Source organism: Xenopus laevis, chromosome 6L (assembly GCF_017654675.1).
Source record: "Xenopus laevis strain J_2021 chromosome 6L, Xenopus_laevis_v10.1, whole genome shotgun sequence".
In the NCBI taxonomy this organism is placed as follows: Eukaryota; Metazoa; Chordata; class Amphibia; order Anura; family Pipidae; genus Xenopus; species Xenopus laevis.
In genome coordinates this window covers 142,265,638-142,290,376 of record NC_054381.1, presented here as the reverse complement: position 1 = coordinate 142,290,376, position 24,739 = coordinate 142,265,638, and the positions used below count along the sequence as shown (strand labels likewise).

Below are 24,739 nucleotides of genomic sequence, written 5' to 3'. Positions count from 1 at the left end.
CATTGAGGTGCCCTGATTGTTTGGTAAACACAGCATAACTATTCATAGATGAGACAAAAGCACAACCCTCATATAAAAATTAAAGGGATACTGTCATGGGAAAAAAAACATTTTTTCAAAATGAATCAGTTAATAGTGCTGCTCCAGCAGAATTCTGCACTGAAATCCATTTCTCAAAAGAGCAAACAGATTTTTTTATATTCAATTTTGAAATCTGACATGGGGCTAGACATATTGTCAATTTCCCAGCTGCCCCAAGTCATGTGACTTGTGCTCTGATAAACTTTACTTTACTGCTGTTCTGCAAGTTGGAGTGATATCAGCCCCCTCCCTTTCCCCTCACCAGCAGCCAAACAAAAGAACAATGGGAAGGTAACCAGATAGCAGCTCCCTAACATAATATAATAGCTGCCTGGTAGATCTAAGAACAACACTCAATAGTAAAAACCCATGTCTCACTGAGACACATTCAGTTACATTGAGAAGGAAAAACAGCAGCCTGCCAGAAAGTATTTCTCTCCTAAAGTACAGGCACAAGTCATATGACCAAGGGCAGCTGGGAAATTGACAAAATGTCTAGCCCTATGTCAGATTTCAAAATTGAATATAAAAAAATCTGTTTGCTCTTTTGAGAAATGGATTTCAGTGCAGAATTCTGCTGGAGTAGCACTATCAACTGATGTGTTTTGAAAAAAACATGCTATCCGATGACAAGATCCGTTTAAGGGGCAGAACAATTCAAGTTTTCAAGGTTATTTTTGAGTCAACAATCAATTTTTCAGGTTAAAATAAAAACTCAAATTTTTCGAGATTTATTATCCCCGACCCTGGAAACAGCTTGAAACCTGAAAACCTGTCGAGGTCTTGTAGAAGTCAATGACAGAGATCCCTTGAACCATTTCAGATGTTAATAGCTTTCATAATGTTCGATTTTTTCCGGAGGGTTTCGCTCGAAAAATTGATCAATTCAAATGATTCGAGTTTTATTCTTTTGCCAAGACAAACGTCTGATAAATAACCCGCGAATTAAGCCTAAGGCAAACACCAAGATACATTTTGCCTTTATAACGACCGACTCTGGGCATGTGCAGGGGAGTGAGTGTGATAAACAAGGTTATTTTGCAAATAACAATCCAAATAATAATTGTTTTTAAAAGAACTTTTAACTTTCAGAATTAATTAATTCATTTGGGTATAAAAAAAAATCAGTAGTGGTTTTAAATAAAGCCCAGTGTCTGAACTACAAGCACAGTGGAGAGAGAAAAATGCAGGTAATATTATCCAAAATTGCTGCAGTGCTCAAAGCACCCCCCAGGACTTGTTACTGCTTTCTTTTGAACAGAAGGGTAATAAATACTTTGCCTATGGCAGACACTGTAACCCAGTATCTTATCATCCAATAATTTGGTGACTGGTCTGTGTGTCAGTGAAATGACATATACTTACAGCACATGCCAGCCAAATGGAAAATAGACCTTATTTCTAAACACATCTTCCTTTTATTTTCCTTTTTACATAGGAAGTGCAGATTCTGTTTACAGGTCACTATTTCTCGGCAAGACTGTAATATCCCATTGGAGTTGTCATGTTATTTGCAACTTCTAGTCATGCGTCTGCTGTGTTTGCTCTTGTCGTCAATGCCTCGCCAGAGGCAAACAATATGGCACCTGGCAGTCATATTTGCAAGCAAGCAGCTGTAGGTACTGTATGTACAAGAAGCTACGTTCCCATATGGAAAAATAAATGGAAGAGAACCCGACAATTTATAAATACAAAACAATAAAAATTTCTGCTATCAAAGCTAAAAAGTTTTTGGTAAGTGCAAATGTCTAGTGTAGCAGAACAGTTTTCCCGTACTAACATTATCTGCTAGTTACACGGGAATCAGAAGACCAAAAAGTCCTGGATGATCTGATTCTCACGCACTTGTCGTATTAATATTAATGTCATTGGCATGGGGGGCAGTAAGGCCGGGCACTTTGGAAAGATCCTCTGTTTTATCTGGTTCCGGAGACGCGTTTTCCACATTCACACGGTTCTCAGCCACGTCGTGCAAACTGTATGGAAACAAAAGCCAGATTTTAGACAATTGTGTTCGGCCAGTCTGTTATCAAAATACAAGCAGACGTGGCTCATTCATCAACACATTAATCACTTTGCTTTTAAAGGGAACCTACAGTTAATGCATGGTGCTTTTGGATTTCACAGTGTAAATCAAAATAGAGAGAGAAAGAGAGCGAGAAGGTGCAAATTATCAGATAGAAGAGAGACAGATATCAACAGAGACAGTGAACAGTGATCACCTATCAACTGCAAGGGAGACAGATCAGTCACACGCTATCAAGTGAAAAAGGGAGCAGTCTCATGCAGTCAAATGTGAGAAAAGAAGAATAAACCATTAACTGCAATTGGAACAGGGACAGCCTTATGCTATTAACTGCAAGGGGCACAATGAGCAATCCCATGCCATGAACTGCAAGGTGAGGCTGTTAGATATATCACATGTCATCAACGGCAAGTGAAACTGTAGTAAATACCATCAATTTCAAGAGAAACAGTAAACAGTCCTATGTCTTCATCTGCAAAACAAACAAACCATTATCTGCCATATCAATAGGGAGGAACTTGTTATCACAGAAGAGAAAGAAAGATGACACTTTTTTTTAATTTTATATACCTTCAGTTAAGCTCATACCTGAACCTAAATAGTATATGCTTTGGAGTGTTCCATGTATTCATGCTAGGGATGCACCAAATCCACAATTTTGGGATTTGGCCAAACCCTCAAATCCTTTGTGAAAGATTTGGGTGAACCAAATCAGAATCCTAATTTGCATATGCAAATCAGGGACAGGAAGGGAAATAGAAAGGAAAACTTCCTTGTTTTATGATGAAAAGTAAGGATTCTGATTTGGTTTGGCCATGCATTTGGATTAAAACAGAATCCTGCTGAAAAAGGCTGATTGTGGATTTGGGGCATCCCTATTTCATGCAACACCTATTGACCCTGAACTTTGCTACTGAAAGTGCTGACCCAACAATGGAATGAACCTGACACCAGACACTCAGCCTGCAGCCTCCTGCTTTTATATGGAAATCCTTGACGACTTCAGTTATACTTTACCTATACTTTATATATATATATATATATACTATACATACAGTGGTTGTCTGCTATAACTCCAAAAAATAAAGCACCAAGTGTGAGTGTTCAGTACCTTCCATGAAGAATGGTGTGAATGCTTCCGGACAAGCCATTTCCTCTTCTGCTTCTCGGCTTATTATTACAGTCTGCATATTCTACAGGGGCCTCAGTGCCATCTAACAAGGTCTGGGTGGTGACCTCCCCTGTGATATCATCTCTTGACTTTAGAATGCAGCTTGCACCTTCTAGGTCTTCAGGACGAGAAACATCCAAGGTGCTTCTAACATCACCAGATGCTTCTTGACCCAAGAAATCGTTGTTTGTAATTGCCACAGCAGACATGTTGTGGTTTAATTTTCCACCTGTACTCGTTCCCATTGACTTGGATATGACTTTTAGCTTGTGGGAGCCAGACTTTGAGTGCTTTTTCTTCTTATGTTTAACTTTGGCATTGTGCTTGAGGAAGAATTCACAAGACTCCTGTAGAACTCTACGGCTCTCGCTGATGGGGCTACAAAAGAAAAGGGTAGAACAATGCAACAGTGTTATCAACTCATACTTGCTATGGGACATATGTAAAGAACAGTTTGTTATTAAAAAACATTCTAATGTTATTCACAACCCAAAAATGTATTTGCAGGCCCACGCTCATAATTTGGTTTGGATGGGTGATGCCCAATTCAACACACAAATGATTTTTCCATCAATTTGGTCTAAGAATTAATGGTAAGAAGGACTTGTTTGCAAGATATCTCACCCTCCACCCACGAGTGTTTATACTGAAAGCACCTGGAAACTGGTGACCATTTTTGTGCTGAAGAATAAGCTGTAAGATAAGTCATAACCAAAAACATTTAGACATTTCAAAGATAATTTTACCTGAACCATTCAGTTGGACCAATTTGATCATAAGACCCTCTGGCTGCATGAACAGAAAGAAGGACAAGTTCAGGGTTGGAAGATGGTCCTTGTTATATATTGACAGGGGTCACCAGCCAACTAAAATTTCTGTTTTGAGCCACCACACCCATTGTCATCATATCAGAGTTTATTCTTTCAAAATAATGACTGAACTCCACCTATGTATACTATTGTATGGTCGGTTTCGAGGTAAAAAAGGAATTAACTAGCTCCATGTATACAGGTGGTACAAGCTCTGTTTGCTAGGTATTAGCCAATGTCAACAGAAACTTGTATTCCTGTCTGAATCTCGCTTTCAGTATGAACAGCATACAGGGCAGCTCCAGGAAAGCGGTAATTCGGGTGATTATTAAACCCAGGGATAAGCAAATTGCAGTAATCCAGAGGTTAACGAAGCACAACTTTCTTTGGCTGCCAAGGGATCCTAAGAGTTGTAGTTTAAAGGTGAAACAAAGTAAGATTATACAAGTTTACACGCTAAGGGTAAGGGCACACCTAGCGATTCGGGGAGATTTAGTTGCCTGGCGACTAATTGCCTCGTCTTTGCAGCGACTAATATCCCCGAAAGCCTTCCCTCTGTCTTGCTCCGACTATAATGAAAAGTCGCCTGCGGCATAGCACACGCGGCGCTTTGTATTCCGAAGTCGCCCAAAGTTGCCTCACGAGGAAACTTCGGGCGACTTCGGAATACGAAGCGCTGCGTGTGCCATGCCACAGGCGACTTTTCATTATAGTCGGCGCAAGACCAGGGAAGGCATTTGGGGAGATTAGTTGCGGCAAAGACAAGGCGATTAGTTGCCAGGCGACTAAATCTCCCCGAATCGACAGGTGTGCCCTTACCCTAAGAGTTCTTAGAACAAGGCTTTAAAACATACTAAAATGTTATGTTTATAAATGGGACATATAGCTTAGCAGCAATCTCTTAGGGCTGCTAGGTCAGTGGTCTGAGAGGTGAATAATTCTGCAGGTGGTGTCTCCATAGAGTCCTAAGTTTCCATTATTCTCCCTTCCTGGACATTTTAGAGTTGTACTCATAGCTGTTGAGAAGGAGTTGCTTTCCCCTGCCAGAAACAGCTTGTTAAGTCTTCTATTACCTATTAATTGGGTGATGCCAGCAATCTGACATGAACCCAATGTTCTTAACACCCTACCATGGGATGTCAGATGCAATAGGAAGTTGTAAAATCTGCGCAGAGTTGCACTACTCTAAAATTCTCAGGAACGCAAGGAGCAATATGCAGAGTGCCATCTCACTGGAGACGCTTCCAGCATATATAATTAACCATGGGACCACTGCCCAGGCACCCTAGGTCCTATTTAGAAGAATAAAATTTTTAAAGCTATCAAAAACAGATAAAGAAAATTGCAAAAGCTCAGATCTAATTGATTTCATTTTCTTTTTGACTTCACAACCCTTTAACATCTACAGAAGTCACAAACACTTGCAACGTCAAGATATTAATTACACCCACAGATGATATATTACGATCACCCTGTAAGAATAACCACATGCAGGCAAAGGGATGAGAGCTACATTGAGCATGGCACAAGAACAAACCCATAATATTAATGCTGAATAGACAGTATGGGTGAATGTTCATACCGAGGGCTAGATTCAGGCAGGCACACTAGTTTTCTGTTGACGTTGGCTACTACTTTGCAAACAGAACTCTCCGACTGCACAAAGATCTCCTCTTATACACCATGAAGAAAGGGAGCTGGGAGATATAAAATACACAGACCTATAGTCACTGTTAAATGTGAGCTAAACCCAAAATACTAATCTACGCAGCTGCATGTGATGTCCTTGGGAAAACACAAAATAATAGGCTGATAGAGCAAAAACAAACAGTCCTTGTGCTATGGAGACTGGGCTACCGGGACAGTATGAAGTTTCCTGCATGCAGTAGATCCAGGTACTGAGGAAAGTTAGGGGGCAGAAACTAGACTGGGTGTTGGCTCAGGGCCCAATACCTAGTACCACAGGCTACTGTATACCCATGCAAATACAATCTCACTCAATATAATCAGTTATAAGCAATGTTGTGGATTGATGCTCAATGGTCAGTCTTTTGACCTGAAACAAAACACAGGAAGAGAGAAGATGTCCTGTGTGCTCGCCGCCTAAAGGTCACATTCCCATGGAAAGTCTAATTTATAAACATATGTGCAACATGCTACAGTACAAACGGCAAATGCTATGCACCATGAGGCTTGCTCCCATGCATGCAAATTACACATTGTTGAGTACAGGTAAAGGCTGCTTTGAGGAATTTGAATGCAATTGTTTAAATTTTGCTTTATTGTGCAGGACCAAGTCTAAGGCCAGCTGCACATATAGCATAGTCTTTGCTGGCATAGAAACACCTAAATACAGAGTTTAGCATTTGGTCTCATTTTCAGGATGAGGAGAAATGTAACTTCCAAAATCTTGCATCTCGTTTAGGACTCCTAGTACGCAGATCCCATACATTAGCCTAAAGCCATATTAATAGAGGTAATTTATTGTACTAGCTCTTGACCCTATGTGCCCACAGAACCCTTCATAGACTTCAGTGGGACATCTCAAAACCGGTGAACTTGTTCAACAGATCTCTCATTCTAAGCAAGATGCGCCTACGATCTATGCAAGAGCAGCTCACTCAGGTATAGTGATTAAGTCTGAGTATCTGATAGGGAAAGCACTGGCTTAGAATAGACAAATTTACTCATTACATGCCTTGACTTAATGATAATTCCACTATTCCCTTGCATCCTGAAGAGCAGCAAATACTTCCCATCATTACTCTGAATCTACATAGTTAGTAGTTACATAGTAAAGTTGGGTTGAAAAAGGTCTTCATTTGTGTAGACAGATGAAAAATAACAGTTCAGAATCTCTGTTCTCATCAATTAACCCTCCCACTGACATTAAGGGTCCCACCCTATCTTGCTTTATTTCATTACTAGTTACCTATTTAAAAAATATTTTGAATTATTTTTACTTTTTGCAATGCCCTTTTCCATCTCAATTTTGGCGTTTTTGCATGATTTATTTGCCTCTTTGTACCTGCTAATTTGAAAGCTTTAAAGGCACATCTTTTCTTACCCACCTCAACACCAACACTTCTAGAAACCACAAAGGTTCTGTTTTGTAACGACGTTCCTTGCTTACAAGTGGAATATACTGACGTATATTTATCAAGCAGCATTTTAAAGACATTCCATTTTTGTTCTGTGTTTAATCCTGTAAAAACCTTTCCCAGTTATTATGTTGCAGAGATGCCCATATACTGTCAAAGTTTACACATCTAAAATGTTTTATTTTATTTACTCCCTTATAGAGTTTCTGCCGCAACATAATCTCAAAGGACACCATGTTATGATCACTATTCCATAAATACTCGCCCACACAAATGCTAGAGATGAGTTTGGTATTATTAGTTATTACAAGGTCCAGAAGATAATAGTAGGTTCTTGAACGAGCTGAAACGAGCTGTCATTTAGCATAGTTACAACCCTTTTTCGCTTTTTTTGACTTGGCAACCCTGTTACCCCAGTCAATGTCTGGATAATTGAAGTTCCCCATATAACTTGACCTAGTTGTGAAGCCTCTTCTATTACAGTATGTTGGTTCTAAAATTGTCTCATTTTATCCTTCTGGTTGCCTATTCTTTATACGCAAACATCTCATCTGTAGTATATTTTAGAAGCACAAAGTTCAAAGAGAAAACAGAAATCACTTGCATTAATAACTTACTCTTGTTTTCGACTCCGGTTCAAAAAGTTCGCCCACTCTGAACAAGTTTTCTTACTGCCCACCCAGAAGATTGCAGCGATGCCAACAATTAAGGTCATGATGTATTTGGTTATGAACAGGCCAAGGTCAGGCCTGGCTGGGTTCTTCACCTGCAATAAAAGAGACATTATGAGGCTCCATGAAAATTATAATTTTAGAACATGAGACTGTATTTGTATTGAAACCTGATAAAACAGATGTGATTCCTAGACACAAGAATGGAACCAGTCAGCTTGGCCACTATTCAATGCCTTCTGTCAGACTAGCTTCTGTTTGCTGCTTTCAACACTAATGCCCTATGGAACGGTTTGTCATTAATACTCTCTGTATGTTTTTTCTTATTTGGAATACTATAGTTTGACTTCTATTGTATATATTAAATGCTATAGTCTATCTTTTATAGGAGGGGTGCATTTCACCCAGGTTAAGGAGGCCATACACTATAAGATCTTTTAAGATCTATAAGATCTTTTCCCCGATATGCCACTAACGGCAGGGCTATATGGGGTGTAATCTGAACATTCGGCCCTATGGCCGAATGATCGGATTACGACGAGCGCAATGGGCTCAGACGGGGCGGTTGGGAGAAAAATCAAACCTTCCTGCTCAATATCGTGTCCAGATATCGATTGGAAGCCTCCATACACGACCGATATCGGCAGCTGTGTCTGCCCGTGTATGGCCAACTTTAGAGTTTGACTGTACAGACATGTTTTTAAAGGTTTAGCATGAGATATACATTACCAATATTTACCTGGTAAGGACATGGGATATGGTAATCCTGGCAATTGTCAGAAACCCAGGTCATTTCCCAAGAGCTTCTATATACTTGTTCATAGGCATAGCACCCCAGCAGGATCACCAGTGGAACTAGGTATGTGCCACTGAACACGCCAATGCGAATCATGAACTTTTTTAGTTTCTGTTTGTTCCTCTCATCATGCTGTATGACCTGTCGGACATTATTTAAGGAAATAATCCCAGCTAGGAGGAAGGAAAGTCCAATGAAGACACAAAGGCACAGAGGCAGGAGAACAAAGTATACAGAAACCTCTTGATCATAGAGTCCAACAAAACAAACACCACCGATGTTGTCTCCTTCGACTTTGTTCATGGCCAGAAGGATGATCGTGAGAATTCCTGGAATGGCCCATGCCACACCATGAAACCACAGTGACTTCTGCTCGATTGCTTCGCAACTCCATTTTCTTCCGGCAGCCAGAAACCAGGTGATTGTAAGCATCACCCACCATATGGTTCCTGCCATGGTACAGAAGTAAAGGAGCATAAAGATGAAGGTGCATGCTTTGTGCTGAGATCCAATAACAACAGTGTCCCCTGAAGCAAAGTTTTCTCCTCGTTCATTGCAGGCAATGGAATTCCCAATCAAAAACCCAATGACGTACATCAGCGACACCATACTGTAGCACACCGAATAAAAAATAATTGGCCTTTCTGGGTATCTAAACCTTTTCACATCAATCAGGAACGTTAGAACAGTGAAGAGGGTGACACAAAGACATATTATTGAAATGATGCCAATGAAATATTTAGCAAAGTCCAAATCAACTTTTGTAAAGTACATGTTGGGGCACGGCGGTGTGCAGTGGTCTACTCCCAAAAACTTGAAACTCGATCCCTGGGAGGTCTTCAGGTGTTGTGGGCACCAGAACCCAAAGTCTCTGTGAGCTTTTCCAGGGTATTGACGAGCATCTTGCGGATCATCAGGGCCACCTGATCTGGACTGGGAATTATTGCAATCTCTCATTCTAAAGAAGAGAACAAATCAGAAATGATTACTTTTTGGCTAGGTAACAGTTCTTGTAGGTTACAAACATTCCATGATTTTCAATCAGTGCTGTTTATCGTTGACAAAAGCATTTAGAGTCATTCGGATGCACCAAGAAAAACATGCAAGGTTTAGGATGTATAGGTAAAAAAACAATTAGGTATCCCAAAAAGGCTAAAATTTTTTATTTATCATGCTTTATTGTAACTTTTAGTTTTTAAATCCCATTTCCCTTTGATCTGAGTCTCTCATTGCTTCATTGCTGGATTTGCTGTTGTTGTACAAGAAACCTGTCACGGTCCATAACATTCAGTGCATGAGCCGCTAGTAGACTGAGTTCCTGTAACCTTGTAAATGTGAGAAGGAAATTTCATGAACAGCACTTAATGTGAGCCATTAGGGCAGGAACATGATGCAAAAATGTATTTGGCATCAGAGCTTATTTCATGAACTGGTAATGCAGTATGTACTCCACAGTACATTGTAGCTACAAGTATGAAATCTGTCACCTGGAAAGCTCCGAATTACTGGAAGGCCAACTCCCATAGACTCCATTATAATCAAATAATTCACATTTTTAAAAATGATTTCCTTTTTCTAGGTAACAATAAAACAGTTCCTTGAACTTAATCCCAACTAAGTTATAATTAATCCTTATTGGAGACAAGTTGATTACCAGCTATCTGCCAAAGAAGGAAGGAGTAATATTTGCAAATTGACTCCACTGGTCCATGTTTAAAGCCTATAAGTTGCTCTTTATGCTTCTAAATGCGGTGTACTTTATTATGCAGAAAAAGTTGAGTTCCCAGTGCAAACTAAATGGGGACAATTATTTTGTGTAATATATTTTGTATATACTTGTTGGTTTTTAGTGCTATTGTACTGTATATGTATTGACTTTAAATGCAGAACAGATTTTCCCCTTGGTATACTTTAGGGGTCATTTATGAACACACAAGTGAGGGTGCTCTAAAATAGGTGCAATGGAGAGTGAACTTTGGCGCAATTCATTAAGGTACTTAATGCACTTTTACATTGTTCCCAATGCGTTCTCCTGTCTATTTTGATGAATCGTGTATAACTGAGCTTATTGACATTGGGGGACCCTGGAGTTATAGCCATGCTGGACTTGGTGGTAGTCCCTATAGTTTCCTACAGCAGGTTGCATCAGTAAATACACCAGACTAGCAGCCAGTCAAATTGGTTTTGAATGTGCACTCTGCAAATGCTAGATGCGAATGCAACTGTGGCGTGTCCACAACTTGGAGTATAGCAGCATATACATTGAAGTTATGTAAGAAAATGTGTGCATTATGTGTCAAAAGCATGGCGATTTGTCTTTGAAATTGCACGTAGCAAACTGAACTTTTGTATTTGTCCTTTTTATGTAGACTAATTGACTTTTTGTGCTTTGGCCACGCAGCATCGGACTGGGGAAAGAATCCAGTGGTCCCAGCCCTCGTGGGCCCTGCCGGCCCAGACCCGCCAGACATAGCCGGCGTTCCTGACCCCCCCCACATAAGGACAGTGCGATATGCAAAGCAGGTACTCACCGGGTGGGTGGGGAGAGAGGGACAGAGGGAGCCCGGCAATTGGGGCAGTGGGGGGGCCCTGCTACTGGGAGGGGGAGCTGCGGGGGCCCTGGCTGCTACTGGGGGGGGAGCGTTGGGGGGGCCCTGCTACTGGGAGGGGGTGGGGTCCTGATGTGTCAGCCCTGGTGGGCCCAAACCCCCCCAGTCCAACCCTGTGGCCACATGACTTTTGCAAAAGTCACTTTGGCTTTATTGTAGTTAGTCAAGGTTTCCCAAACTAAAAACCAGTGGATGGGGGAGGCCTACTCTGGCAGCAGGTAGGATAAAAGTTGGGTTAAATGCTAATATGCTGCTATGGATATCCATGGTGACTGTATAACAGTATTGCCTTGTTATGAGGCAGCAACCAGAATGAGGTTTTGAGGCTGAGGAATTGAACTTAAGGGGGAACCTGAACCCCAAAACTCTCACTTCCAACCACTTGCAAGTGTATTTTGGAAATAGCTGAAACTCATACTCATACAAACTAGTGACTGCAGAAAGCAACTGATAAATACACACAGTGTCGGACTGGGATGCCAGGGGCCCACCAGAAGCCCTTAAGCTGATGGCCCACTTACCAAGCTATTATACCTCCTCTCCTCACTCTACCTCTTTATTCTCCTAATCTCTTTTCACTACATACTATACTCTATTCTTCCATTATTAAGCCTCTTTTTTTCCATAAAGAAATAGGGAATGGCCAAGAAATAGGCCAAATGGTTAGAAGTAAGAGACCCACTGACACCTGGGCCCACCGGGAGTTTTCCTGGTATCCACGTGGGCCAGTCCGACACTGAATACACACATGATTGGATTCGATTGCATTGGAAAGAAACTTTACCTGTCACACTCCAGCTCTGCAGGCCAAGTAATCCCAAAGGTTTCAATGAGGTTCTTACAGTCTGAATAAACTCGCTCACAGAGGCTCCTACAAGGCATCATTATATGTTTGGGTTCCGTGCATTCAGGAACAAAGGCCCGGCACAGAAACGTGTGCACCTCTGGGGAACAGTGGAGATTCAGGAGTGGAAGGAACGGCTGGGGACACAAGGATAGATACAGACGGTTATTAGGGCACATTAAGTTTCACGTTATGTTAATAAAACATTGTATCAATCGTTGGACATTTCTCGATTGAGATTATATATTATTGGAGGTAAAAAAAAGTGTCCACAGGCAAGACAAAAGCATTGCACTCCCAGGCTATAGCAACAGTTACTAAGGATGAGAGAACAAACATCCATAAAGCTTAAACGGTCATTCTCATGAACTCCTTTTCAATTCACCCAGGGGGAGGCAAAATAACACAATGAGAATGAGAGGTGAAATATCCTCTTTGCCGACCCCCTGAATCACCACAATAAAACATTCCAATCCTGCAGCCTCATATCTATTGCTTTGTTAGAAAGGCATCCGTCCTTTCCTGGAATTAGCTGAAATGTCCAGCTAAGGGCTGTGAACCCTGCACACAATAAGAAGAAACAGGCAAAATCATACTTTAGAATTGGGAAGATAAAATCTTAATTATACATAGTACATTTTCCCTCCAAATAATACTTTAGATATGGTCAGCTAATAAACCTGTCTTTGGAAATGGCCACTAATTGGTTACACGCCCAACTAAAGTTTGTTTGCCTGGAAAAAATAGGATTGTGTGGAACATTGGACATGTCATGGTGTTTGCTGAGCAGAGCTGACACAATCTTGATAAAACCCTGAACACCTTTGCACGGCATCTAAATAGCAAGGGTTACGGTGTCTCTTTAGGCCATTTAGGAATTAAAGACACCAACAGCCACCTCCATTACTACTGCCAGCTTTTGGAGCCCCAGCATAAAACCAGACTCCTTCTGAAGCACATCTGCAAGCTATAACTCATATGAATGGACCGAAACTAATCAGGTGAAATCCGGCTCACATAAAAGAACTATAAGCTCATTTTAACTTCCCCCTCTTTGGCTGTGACTTTCCCTACATAAGGTAAACATCTCTCAATGTTTGAATGTATCATTTACAGAGGTCCTTGACACTTGCAGAGGCCCCCTACCCCCTCAGAAAATGTGCTGGTGCACCCCAAAAAGGGTCCCTGTACTTAATGATAAAGTGCAGTAGGGTTGGCCGCTACCATCTTTAACCTCTTGACTTCCTCTTCACAGCTCATTGGTGGCCAGTTGCAGCCTGGACCAGATTGTCTTCAATTTCACACACTCCAAGTCAGTCATATTGGGGTGCATGGGTGCTGTGCTCCTAGAGAGAAGCCACAGTGGTATAAAAGGGTTACATTATTTTATTGCCAACTTATTATTATATGTCAATTATCCAAAAAAGAAAAGTATTTCAATCCAAAGCTCTAATGATGTCCAGTTATTAGATGGAACCATGGAGATCCACCCTAAGGGTCCCATATTCTGGTCCTGACCCATAGGTTAAGAACCCATGCTTTAGCAAGTGGCTTTCATCTTGTCACGATCGCCGCCCAGAGCAGTCCCAGGAGCTCCGGGCGGTGTTTCCTCCTCCGCCGGCGTCGCTCCCAAAATGACGGCGCCCATGGCCGCCACGTGGGTAGCGGTGCCAGCACAATGACGTCAGTGTGGCACAGGAACGCCAGCGCATTGACGCCAGTGTATTGACGCTGGTGCAAAAACGCCAGCGTCAGTGACGTCACTATGGCGCCAAAATTTGTGTATTTAAGGGCGCCCAGGACGCCAGAATGGCGCCCAAGAATAGGTTCTGCTACCCTGAAACCGGGTTCCTGTTTTACTGCCTGTATCCTGATTCCTGCTCCTACCTTGGTTTTGACCCTCTGCCTGGACTCTTGTTATTTGATCCTGATCTGCCTGCTACTGAACTCTTGCCTGAACTCTGATTATCCATTTGCTTAACCCTTTGGACACCGCGACCTTGATCCCTCAAGAGGGCTTCCTCCTTGATCCAGACTACCTCCCTGGAGGGAGCTCCCGGCTCCCTGACACGTCTCTACTGTTCATCTTTTCAGCAGGAGGTTAGGACACTGAAGTAGTTATTTTGCCTCTAAAATGAAGAGTTTGGATACCGTCAACATGAATGCCTGAATAAACCTATATATGATAGAATGGATCTCCAGTAAGGAGCAGGAAATGAAGGCTGCTGCCAGTTTTCCCCAGATGGATGACAGCCAATATAGAGTAACAAACCCTAATAAAGAGTCTTATTTAGCCAGAAATGAGCTTACACTATGTGGAACAGAAAGTCTTTCATGGGGCGACTTACTCTACAGAGCTTCCAAGATCCCACGAGGAAAACCACCAGTAACTGAAGGAAACATCAATGTACAAAACGCACAATGCACAGCATTCTAATCCTTTTCTTCAGTACGTCGAGGAAACTGCAGTACAGATAACCGACTTATGTATGAAAGAACATTCTGTGCCTATACAGACTTTCATACAAAGTTCTTCTTGGAAGGCACAATTTTATACCAACTGATACTGGTACTGCAACACGTCGAACGCAGGCAACGCTGCATTCATAAAGGATACTGTATGTATGTAGATCATTGGGGTTGACCTGCAGCCAGAGGTGATAAATGAGCCAATAATGTGTAAAATTTATAGCCTAAATAGTTCTTCAGCTTTAGTTCCTCTTTAAGATCAAATTGAACAACCATCAGTCCATTTGTTTTACTCAGAAGCAAGCATTTCTGAAAACTAAATATGCCATAGCAGAATGACCAAAAGAGCTGGGCCAGTGACACCCATTGGTACAAGTAAGAACTCAGATACCAAATGCTCAAATTATAGAATAAGATCCTATTCCTAATTAAAATATCTTAACTTCTATTGCCTGCCTCTCTTTGCCTGTGAGATATTTGTGAAGGAGGGAGTCCAATAAATGGATTTAGCACAAATGTAGAATAAATAGGATCTGAAATTAAGCGTGCCTGCAAGTAATTCATCTTTTTCACACTTATTTGTATTTTACAAATCTAGTTTTTCACACGGAATAGAATTGAAAATGTGTTTCACAGGTGTATATATGCCAGTTCAGAGCACGCAATATTCTACCATTCACCCGAAATGGACATGAGAGCAAACAAAAACACAAGAGAACATATATCGGTGGGGTTGAAGTGTACTCAGTAAATTCTGAGATAATAAGCAGGCTCAACTCTTTGGGCCACAGGTCTGCTCTGTCACAGTTGTTCCTTTGTTGTTCTTCGTCCAATTTCATATTTTATCAATTTTTCTTTCATCTCTCATAAGCAGATGATGCACACACCAAGGCTTTGTATGAATAAAGTGCTGCCAAGCAGTCACATAAATGATCCCCAGGTGCTAACAACTGCCTATTTTAATTTGCTAATGGACCTGCTCATGCCGGAAAACACAGAGGTTTCACAAACAAGTACTGTGTGTTCCATAAACCCTCCCCAAAGTGAGCGTGAAACAGCACTGGTGTTATGTGCATACTATCTATCTATCTATCTATCTATCTATCTATCTATCTATCTATCTATCTATCTATCTATCATCTATCTACATACATCGTATTCACCAGCCAAGAGAGAGAGAGATAAATGCAATCATCAGCCCTCAATATCTACTAACTTCAGCACTGCCGAAACAGAAACGAGAGGTAATAATAGAGAGTCAGTAACGTAACTAAGGAGGGTCGAGCCCGGGTGCAGGCCACACAGCCCCTGCACCCCCAGTAGTTGCGCCCCTGCCTGTGGTTGCCTCACAAGGAAACTTCAGTGATTTTGGAAAACCGATGCACCGATTATGTCATCTCGGCAGCGAGATTTCGGGGAGATAAGTTGCCCACAGTAGCGAAGATTTATCGCAGGCGACTAAATCTCCTTAGGGTCAGGGCACACTGGCAGATTCGGGGAGATTAGTCTCCCCGAACTGCCTCCCCTGCCGGGCGACTTCGGAAAACAAATTCTGATGCACCGATTATGCCATCCCGCCAGCGATTAAAATTCTTGCTGGTGGGAAGGTATTTCGGGGTGATTAGTCACCCACAGTAGCGAAGATTTATCGCAGGCAACCAAATCTACCCGTGTGCCACCACCCTGAGGGGCAAATTCACTAAGATTCGTAGTTGCGCCAGGCGTAACTTCGCCACACTTCGCCAGGCGTAGTTTCGCCAGCGCTTCGCAAATTCACTAAAATCCGAAGTTGCGCTTAGGGGTAGCGTAAGGTTGCGAAGTTGCGCTAGCATTGATTCGCTAAGTAAAGCAAAGTTACGCTAGCGAAGGCTAATTTGCATACGGCGCAAAATTCAAATTTCAATGGAGGAATACGTATCAGCACTACAAATGGCTAGAAAAGCTTCAAAACATCAAATAAAATTTTATTTTGCCCTACACATGTGCCCACTGTCTAGGTAAGTTGCCATGAGTCAGGAAATGTAGGGGGGAAGGAGGGGAGCCCCAAAAGATTTTTCGATCTTTTTCAGCCTATCACCCATAATGTAGAAAACACGCCAGCGTTTTTTGGGACTTAGAAAAAATTTGGACTTTTTTTGAAACAATCCCTATCTACTCTATTGCGCTTCGCCAGGTCTGAGGTGGCGAAGGAAGTCTAGCGTAAAAGGTAGCGTTCAGTACAATGCGCAAGTTAGTGAATTTGCGTAGTTATGTCGCTAGCGAAACTTCGCCAGGCGTAAGGGTGCGAAGTAACACTAGCGAAACTACGCCAGCGTTCGTTAGTGAATTTGCGCAGTAACGAAAATGACAAACGCTAGCGAAGTAAAGCTAGCGTTCGGCGCTTAGTGAATTTGCCCCTTAGGGTCAGGGCACACTGGCAGATTCGGGGAGATTAGTCTCCACAAACTGCCTCCCCTGCCGGGCGACTTCGGAAAACAAATCTCTCCGAGTGCCATCCCGCCGGCGATTTACATTTTAGCCAGGGGGAACGCAGGGGAGGCAGTTCGGGGAGATTAGTCGCCCCGAAGGAGAGGAGATTTGTCGACTAATCTCCCTGAATCTGCCTGTGTGCCCTGACCCTCAGGCTGCATGCTTCCCCAACAGCACCAGTTTGAAAAGCCTCTGGTATAGAGGTAAAAAGTCTACAGAGTTACATTATTTCTTATCTTCAGGCCCTCTCCTATTCATCTAGCAGAACCACTGCCTGGTTGGTAGAGTAGATGGGACTCTAGCCACTAAATCACAGGGTTAATTCCAGACTCAAGAGCTGCAAGAACAAGAACCTTAACAAAAGACCATCTTATCTATTCTTAGGGCTTTAGCACACAGGCAGATTCGGGGAGATTTATTCGCCTGGCGACTAATCACCTCTTCTTAGGGGCAACAATCCCCCTGAACTGCCTTCCCCCACAGGCATTGCCACAGGCGATTTTTCATTTTAGCAGGGGGAAGGCAGTTCGGGGAGATTGCTGCCCCAAAGAAGAGGCGATTAGTAGCCAGGCGACTAAATCTCCCAGAATCTGCACGTGTGCTAAAGCCCTAATAGAATGCACACATCCCCTGAACACAAGTTTGGGCTACTTGGGAGACAAATTCAATGGCAGTCCCTGGTTTTCCTACAATTTCTGTTGTAGACTAATTTAAAGAAGAATGAAAGTTATACTTGTTATACTTGGGGGTGCCAAGTTATGCACCTCAGTGCTCCTATCAGGAGAAAACTGCACCGACCTTGGATTCTTCCAGCGAGCACCATGGATCGGTAGTCTTTCACCTTTTTCTTCTTCTCGCGGCTGCACACGCGCAGTAGAGCAAAAAAGCCGGCTATTTCGTTCTACTGCGCATGCGCCTGCCCCAGGAAATTTGAAGAAAGAAGAAGAAGGAAGAGGATTGCTCTGTGGTGCTTGCTGGAAGAATTTCTTCTGATAGGAACACCAGCTGGGTGTTTCAGGTAAGTAAATGTGATCAGTTGGGGGTGCCTAACTTTTGTCACCCCCCAAGTAAAAAGGACTTTCCTTCTCCATTAAGATGTTGCACAGGTGCCTTCTATTTGGGTGGTACACTTGTGATTATGTGGTGCCACTCCTAGACAACAAACAGGCAGGATCTTCCTGGGATAATCCTAAAGTAGTAACAAAGGGCCACATTTGGTTGAACAGACCATGTACCAGAAGAAAGTCCTATGCAAGTAAACAGAGTTCTCTTCAGCTGAATGGTCTGTTCCTCCCAATATTAAAATACATTTCAAATGCCCTGTTAAGGGTCAGTGTGTAAAATGACAGTGGAGACTGAAGGCATACAAAGGGAAATGCTGTTGTGTTGAGCAGGAAAGCGGAATTCCTAGAAAATAAATCACTTCTATGGAATGCACCTTCACCTGTACTTCATCTCTGTCCAGAGGAAACACCTGCCTTCTAAGTTCTGCTTCCAGCTTGCAGACCTGCATTCCTTTTGCTGACATAGGGTCAGTATATTTTATGAAAAGTGTGAAACGACAGCTCCCTACAGTTTGCCTGAGGGAAACAGTGCAGCTCTCTATTCACCTAGATCAGATTTTTCTAACCGTATTTATCAAGGGGTAGAAGTAATACTTTCCCTTTAGATAAATACAATCCTAACATTTATATACAATGATATGCTGCGCACTGAATAAATACTGTTGTACAGTTGCACCACTTTTTACTCAATATTTTCTCTGTCTGAACTTGCCCCATCGACTTTAATCTGAGGTGTTGTACAAATAAGGTGTCAGTATCCAGAGTAAACCAAAATGACACACCTTGATACACTACTCTGCTCTAAAAGCAAATAAGAGCAAACAGATCTAGGTACATAGCATACTGATGAAGGGTTTTATTCTGCTACAAAGGGAAACTCCACTTAGTCTTGGGTCTGTGGGAAGGCCATAAAGGACCAGGCCTAAAGGTGGCCATAGACACACTGATAATATCGTACGAAACAAATTTTCGTACGATATTCTGTGCGTGTATGGTGGGAAAAGAGCCGACCGATATCAGCAGAAGACTTGGATATCGGACGGCTTGGAGAGATCATAATTGTTACGTCTACGACCACCTTAAGGCTAGAGCCAAATGCAAAGACTCGATTTTCTTTGCAGAAATCCACCAAGTGCGTTCATGCCGGAGCCGAGGTTTTTGTAAGTGACCAGAGCAGAGGCTTCTACTAGAGGTCAAGGGTTGAAATTGGTCAGCAGATTTCAGAAGGCTGATTTCTGCCCCATCTGGCCTTAGCCAGACAGATTTTAGGTGCAGCATTCCACCCGCTGGATACACCTACACTGGGGACTGGGCAACCCCTGCCAAAATCTCCCACCCAACCAGTCTTCATTGAAGCAAGTTGTTATCCAATTGGGTCAGAGGGGATAGGGAATTGGTGCTGCAAGTGGCAATGTACAGTTTGCGGGGGGGGGGGGGGCAATGCTAAAGTCCACCCCTGACTCCACTCAAATATATACTTTTTACGAAATAAAAAAAACATTTAATGCTAAGCAGTATTTGCTTGTCCCTAGTTATCCCCTCCATTGCTCGTCCTGACTACATGCATCATTGTGATATTGTCACAGCCATCTTTCCCTCCAGCCAAGACTCCAGTTCCCTTACCATTTATTGTAACACTTACATTTATAAATAACCTGAAAATGACTGAAAATACTTCATGGATGTAAATGGGAAAGCGGCTCAGAATTACATTTTGTTTCTTTAACCAAAGTTGTATTTCTTTACTTATTTGGGTGGCATTCCCTAGTAACTAAATCTGCTGAAGTTCCTTGGGATATGGCAGTTGATATCCATCAGTCAGACTGGCAGGCACCTGCTCAAGCTTATTAGTGAGTCTAATGCCTTTTCGTCTATGCAGACGAACTTAATAAGATTTTTTGGGAGGAGTCGCTGAAGGACATGGACATGTCCCTCACACCCCTCCCAGATATTTGAAACCTGTTTGCCAACAGTAGCAGCTAATGAAAAAGATTAGAATTTTATAGCCACAAGTAAGTACTCGCAATGCTCTGCATACACACGTCCGACTGGTTCTGCAAGTAACCGAATAGCGCGCTGATTATAGGCTTCCCACAGAACACTGTTGCTTCAGGTAGCTCTTTGGTATGAGTTACATTATTGCCAGCCAGCCTGAAACCAATCTTCTGAGAAACGGCTTTTCTACCCAGAAAAACCTTCCATACTGAGAAGGTGAAAAATTATATGAACTTGTAAAATGTGCTTCTGGCTACAGAATATAATAATGATACTATATATAATCTATATATACTGTAACTTGTATTGCATGCCCTAAAATCAGATTTGATTCTTTTGTTCTTTATGGTTTCTTTAAAGATCCTTTTTCCATAGTTTTAAGTGTTTTACACATTAGGGGTCAGGGTGCAAAGTGCAAAAAACGGGCAATCTCCATGCCTTTCACACTTTGTGCCCTGCAACCTTGTTGAATTGTGATCGGGCTCTGTGCTCCAAATTGGAGTGCAAGCACCGTGTTCCCCACATGAATACATGAAAACTGCCTGTGTTTGGCAGCACTGTATTCATGAGTGACATGCAGGGATTAATGTAGGCACCCTCCTATCTTGTATGTAACGCAGGGACTGCCTGTATATAATATTGGTTTGGGAATATTATTAGAATATTCACAAAAACATATGTATTATCTTTCTGTGAATATTCTAGTAATATTGTTTCTTGTGAATTATGCTTCTGAAATTAATGTGATGATTTTTTCTAGACTTGTTCAATTCTTTGCAGCTTTTAGGTTTCAAATTTTTTTTGGTTGGTAAAAGACTGGAGACAATATTTGAAAAAAAAAAAAAAAAGTCTATCTGTGCAAATTTTCTGTTGCGAAAACACTGGCAAAAGAATGTTGGGAAAATAATGGAGTAAAAAAGAAACTCTGGAGTTCAGACGATTTGGATTTTGGAATTTAATAATTTTCTGGTGGAAACAAACATTTTACTCATATTTTACCTCAAATCTGTAAAGGTGGCCATAGACCAGGCCTGGACTGGCAATCTGTGGGTTCTGGCAAATGCCAGAGAAGGTCGGTATTTAGTGGGCTGGTGGGGGCTGTTTGGGATGATGTGTGGGCTGATTGGGCCTCTGTGTACTTGAAATGCCAGAGCCTATTTTGACTCTCATTCCAGACCTGCCATAGACGTAACAATTATGATCTTTCCTGGGAAATCGTTTTTTTTAACAACACAACACGCACTAGAACACTAGAGCTCAGAAGCGTACCTAGAGGGGGGAGGGCCCTGGCGCAGGACACGCAGCCGGACCCGCCCCCCTCCGTACACCCGGAAGTGGCCAGGAATATGCACCGCACATCGGCGTTCTGTGCGGCTCGAGAACTGCCGGGGGCCCTGAGGGGGTGCGGGACCTGGCCCGCTCGCACCCCCTGCTCCCCCGGTAGTTCCGCCACTGCTAGAGCTGAATTGTCAGATATACAGGTAGTAACAATAGAATTCTACCTGTATCTGAGGAGTCAGCACTAACAATGGCTGATGTTCGGATGCCTTCAAAGATGCCCAATGAAAATTTTGTGGCCAGCCTGAATATCCAAGTCTTCTACCAATATCAGCTGGCTCGTCTCCCACCATAAACGAACCGAATATCATATAAAAATTTGTTTTGTACAATATTATTGGTGCGTATATGGTGGTAAACACTCTGTAAGACGCACCGGGAGATTCCCTGGCTATCTTACCTCCTGGTGCGTCCTTTCCCGGCCGAGGGGGCGCAGGGGTGAACTAGTGCTGACGTTGCGCACATCGGCTATGCTGCCGTTTGACACTGAGCGTTGTGACACTCACATTTTGACGCTGATCATCATGACGTCATTATTTGGCGCCAAATTTCCTTTAAAAAGGCATTTCCATATTTTGACAATGCCCAAGCTGGCTTCTGTTTACAGATCCTGCTGAAGCGTTACTACTGTTTAGAATATTCTGGTTTTTTTTTACTTCTGCCTGTTTTTTTGACTCCGATTCTTGCCGCCTGCCTCGACCCTTTTGCCCATTTTTGACTATGACTTGCCTAATCCTTGCTGGAACCTCTTTTATGGACTTGTTACTATTTACCCACTAACTTCTTGTTGGTTCCGCAGCAGAAATTCCGGGGCCCCGAAAAGGGCGTCGGTGAACACTGGAGTCCACAGGGGTTCCCTGTATATCTGAGTGTACCCGCTGCTTTCAAGGTTCCCGAAAGACGAGTATGTTACACACTTTGCACTGGTGAATATTCACATCATTTTGCAGGTTGAAATTTCTCCAACTGTGAATATTCGCAATTCGCACAAGAGTCAGCTGATTCTGGTACATTGTTTTAAAAGTCAGAATCCCCAGTGCAGAGAACACAAAGGGATTTCAATAGCATTTATATTTAAAACCACAGAATGCGTGTGTATACTGGAAAGTCACTTAGGACAACATTTTCTTTTGATGCAAACATTTTCATTTTGGAGTTTTCATCCCCTGTAAGGAAGCTGTTTTTAGAAGGCTCATGATCAGAAACTAACACTACACTGCGGAAAGTCACACAGGCTGCAATGAAAGGAGGGGTTACTAGAATAACCTTGAAGACTCAAGGAGGCACGAAACCAGTACAATGAGTCACTATAGAAATGCAGAAAGTTTGGAAAGGCTTTGTGATGAACAAACAAGGTGCATTCCTGAACAGACGCTGCTTGGAAGCACAAATGTTCTGCTCTCACAGGGCCTGCGGATCTGTCACTCTGCCTTAGTACATGCGAGACCTGAAGGGTCGGTGCTGGGTTGAAGTTTAACTTGACTCTCTTTGTGCAGGGACTGGAAAGTAAATTTAGGGACCTGCCTTGTTTATATATTTATATATTTATGCACCCATCTTATAATTCCTCTGCTATATATATGTGTGTGTGTGCTCTGTATGTATATATATATATGTAGAGATTATTGGCACTCACCATTCACATAGTAATTTGCTGGGTGCTAACCAAAAAATAGTTATATTAGTCCACGAAAGCACTCACAGTAGTCGCCATCCAGCGTGTATAAAAAAATAATTTATTGGTGCATGACACCATGCACCAATAAATGATTTTTTGATACACGCTGGATGGCGACTGCTGTGAGTGCTTTCGTGGACTAATATATATATCTATATATATATATATATATATATATATATATATATATATATATATATATATACACTGTATATATATATATATATATATAAATAAAGGTCCCAACGTGGGCCGAAACGGATGCACGTGTGAAGTTTGAATAAAAATCTTTTGATTAAATGAACTTTTGGAATGCTGGTCCATCTTGAAGGATATACATTATATTTGACCAGAGCACCCACTGTGAATATCAGAAGGAGGAGTGCTGGTACTTTTCAGAACGATTGTATATATATATATATATATATATATATATATATATATATATATATATATATATACACACACACACACACACACACACACACACACACACACACACACACACATAATTAGACTTCTTTGTTCATTTACATTGCACTAGAGCACTGTCTATTTGTAAATACTGCAGACAAGATTCTATGGTTATTTACAGAGAATACCTTGTGTGGGCCATTCATATATATGTATATTTATATATCATTTCTGAATAATTTGCCTTCTTTTTCTGACGCTTTCCAGTTTTGAAATGGGGGTCACTTAACCCATCTGAAAAAAAAATGCTCTGTAAGGGTACACATTTAGGGGCAGATTTATCAAGGGTCGAAGAGAAAATTCAAGTTAAAAAATTCGCATTTCGAGCTATTTGTTGTGTACTTCGACTAGGGAATTGTTCAAATTCGGTTCAAATTTGAGAAAAAATTGAAAATTTGAATATCGAAATTTATGTTCTGTCTCTTTAAAACTTCGACCATTCGCCATCTAAAACCTGCTGAATTGCTGTTTTAGCCTATGGGGGACCTTCTAGAACCTATATGGAGTTAATTGGTGGACTATCGAATTTTTTTTTGAAAATACTCTGATTCGATCAAATGTGATCTTACTTCGATTCGAATGATCGAATACAGCCTATTTACCCGCAAAAAAAAGAAATTTTGGTTGGTCTTTTTTTATTCAGGTTTCTAAGTTATGAGAGTTCAAAAAAACTCCCATTACTTAGAAATTCTGACCCTTGCTTTATTATTCATCTTTCTATTCAGACCCTCCCCTATTCATATTTCAGTCTGATATTCAAATCAATGCAATGCTAAGATAATTTGGACCCTAGGAACCAGATTCCAACTAGAAACCTGAGCATTTACAAAGGGTAACTGGCTACAGAACAGCAGGACAATTTAGGAGACCTGTGGGGGGTGCTTAAGGAGAACTAAAGTTTAAGTAAAGAAGTAGAAATGTTGTGCATTATGTTTTGTGCTTCTGCACCAGCCCAAGGTCACCACAGCCGTTTAGCAGTAAAGATCTGTGTCTCCAAAGATGCCCCAGTAGCTCCCCATCTTCTTTTCTGCTGATTCACTGCACATGCTCTGTGCTGCTGTCACTTACTGAGCTTAGGGACCCACTCACAATATACAGTACACATAGAATAGAAATATCACAATATAAGGCTGATTAGTAATTA

At 41.8% G+C, this 24,739-nt stretch overlaps 1 protein-coding gene across 3 annotated transcripts in view; it reads right to left on the bottom strand.

Annotated features, from left to right (window-relative positions):
* Window positions 1-970: 970 nt before the first annotated feature.
* fzd6.L (frizzled class receptor 6 L homeolog) overlaps window positions 971-24,739 on the bottom strand; it is a 34,354-nt gene continuing 10,585 nt past the window's right edge. For 2 of the 3 annotated variants that reach the window (XM_018268191.2, XM_018268192.2), the window contains exons 3-7: window positions 12,049-12,245; window positions 8,599-9,613; window positions 7,806-7,954; window positions 3,219-3,656; window positions 971-2,057 (exon numbers count right to left, since the gene is read on the bottom strand). In XM_018268191.2, coding sequence (XP_018123680.1) covers window positions 1,919-2,057; window positions 3,219-3,656; window positions 7,806-7,954; window positions 8,599-9,613; window positions 12,049-12,245 — 1,938 coding nt within the window. In that variant the 3' untranslated portion in view covers window positions 971-1,918. Of the gene's footprint in view, window positions 2,058-2,537; window positions 2,580-3,218; window positions 3,657-7,805; window positions 7,955-8,598; window positions 9,614-12,048; window positions 12,246-24,739 lie in introns of all 3 variants that reach the window. The other variant, XM_018268193.2, reaches the window with a different exon arrangement.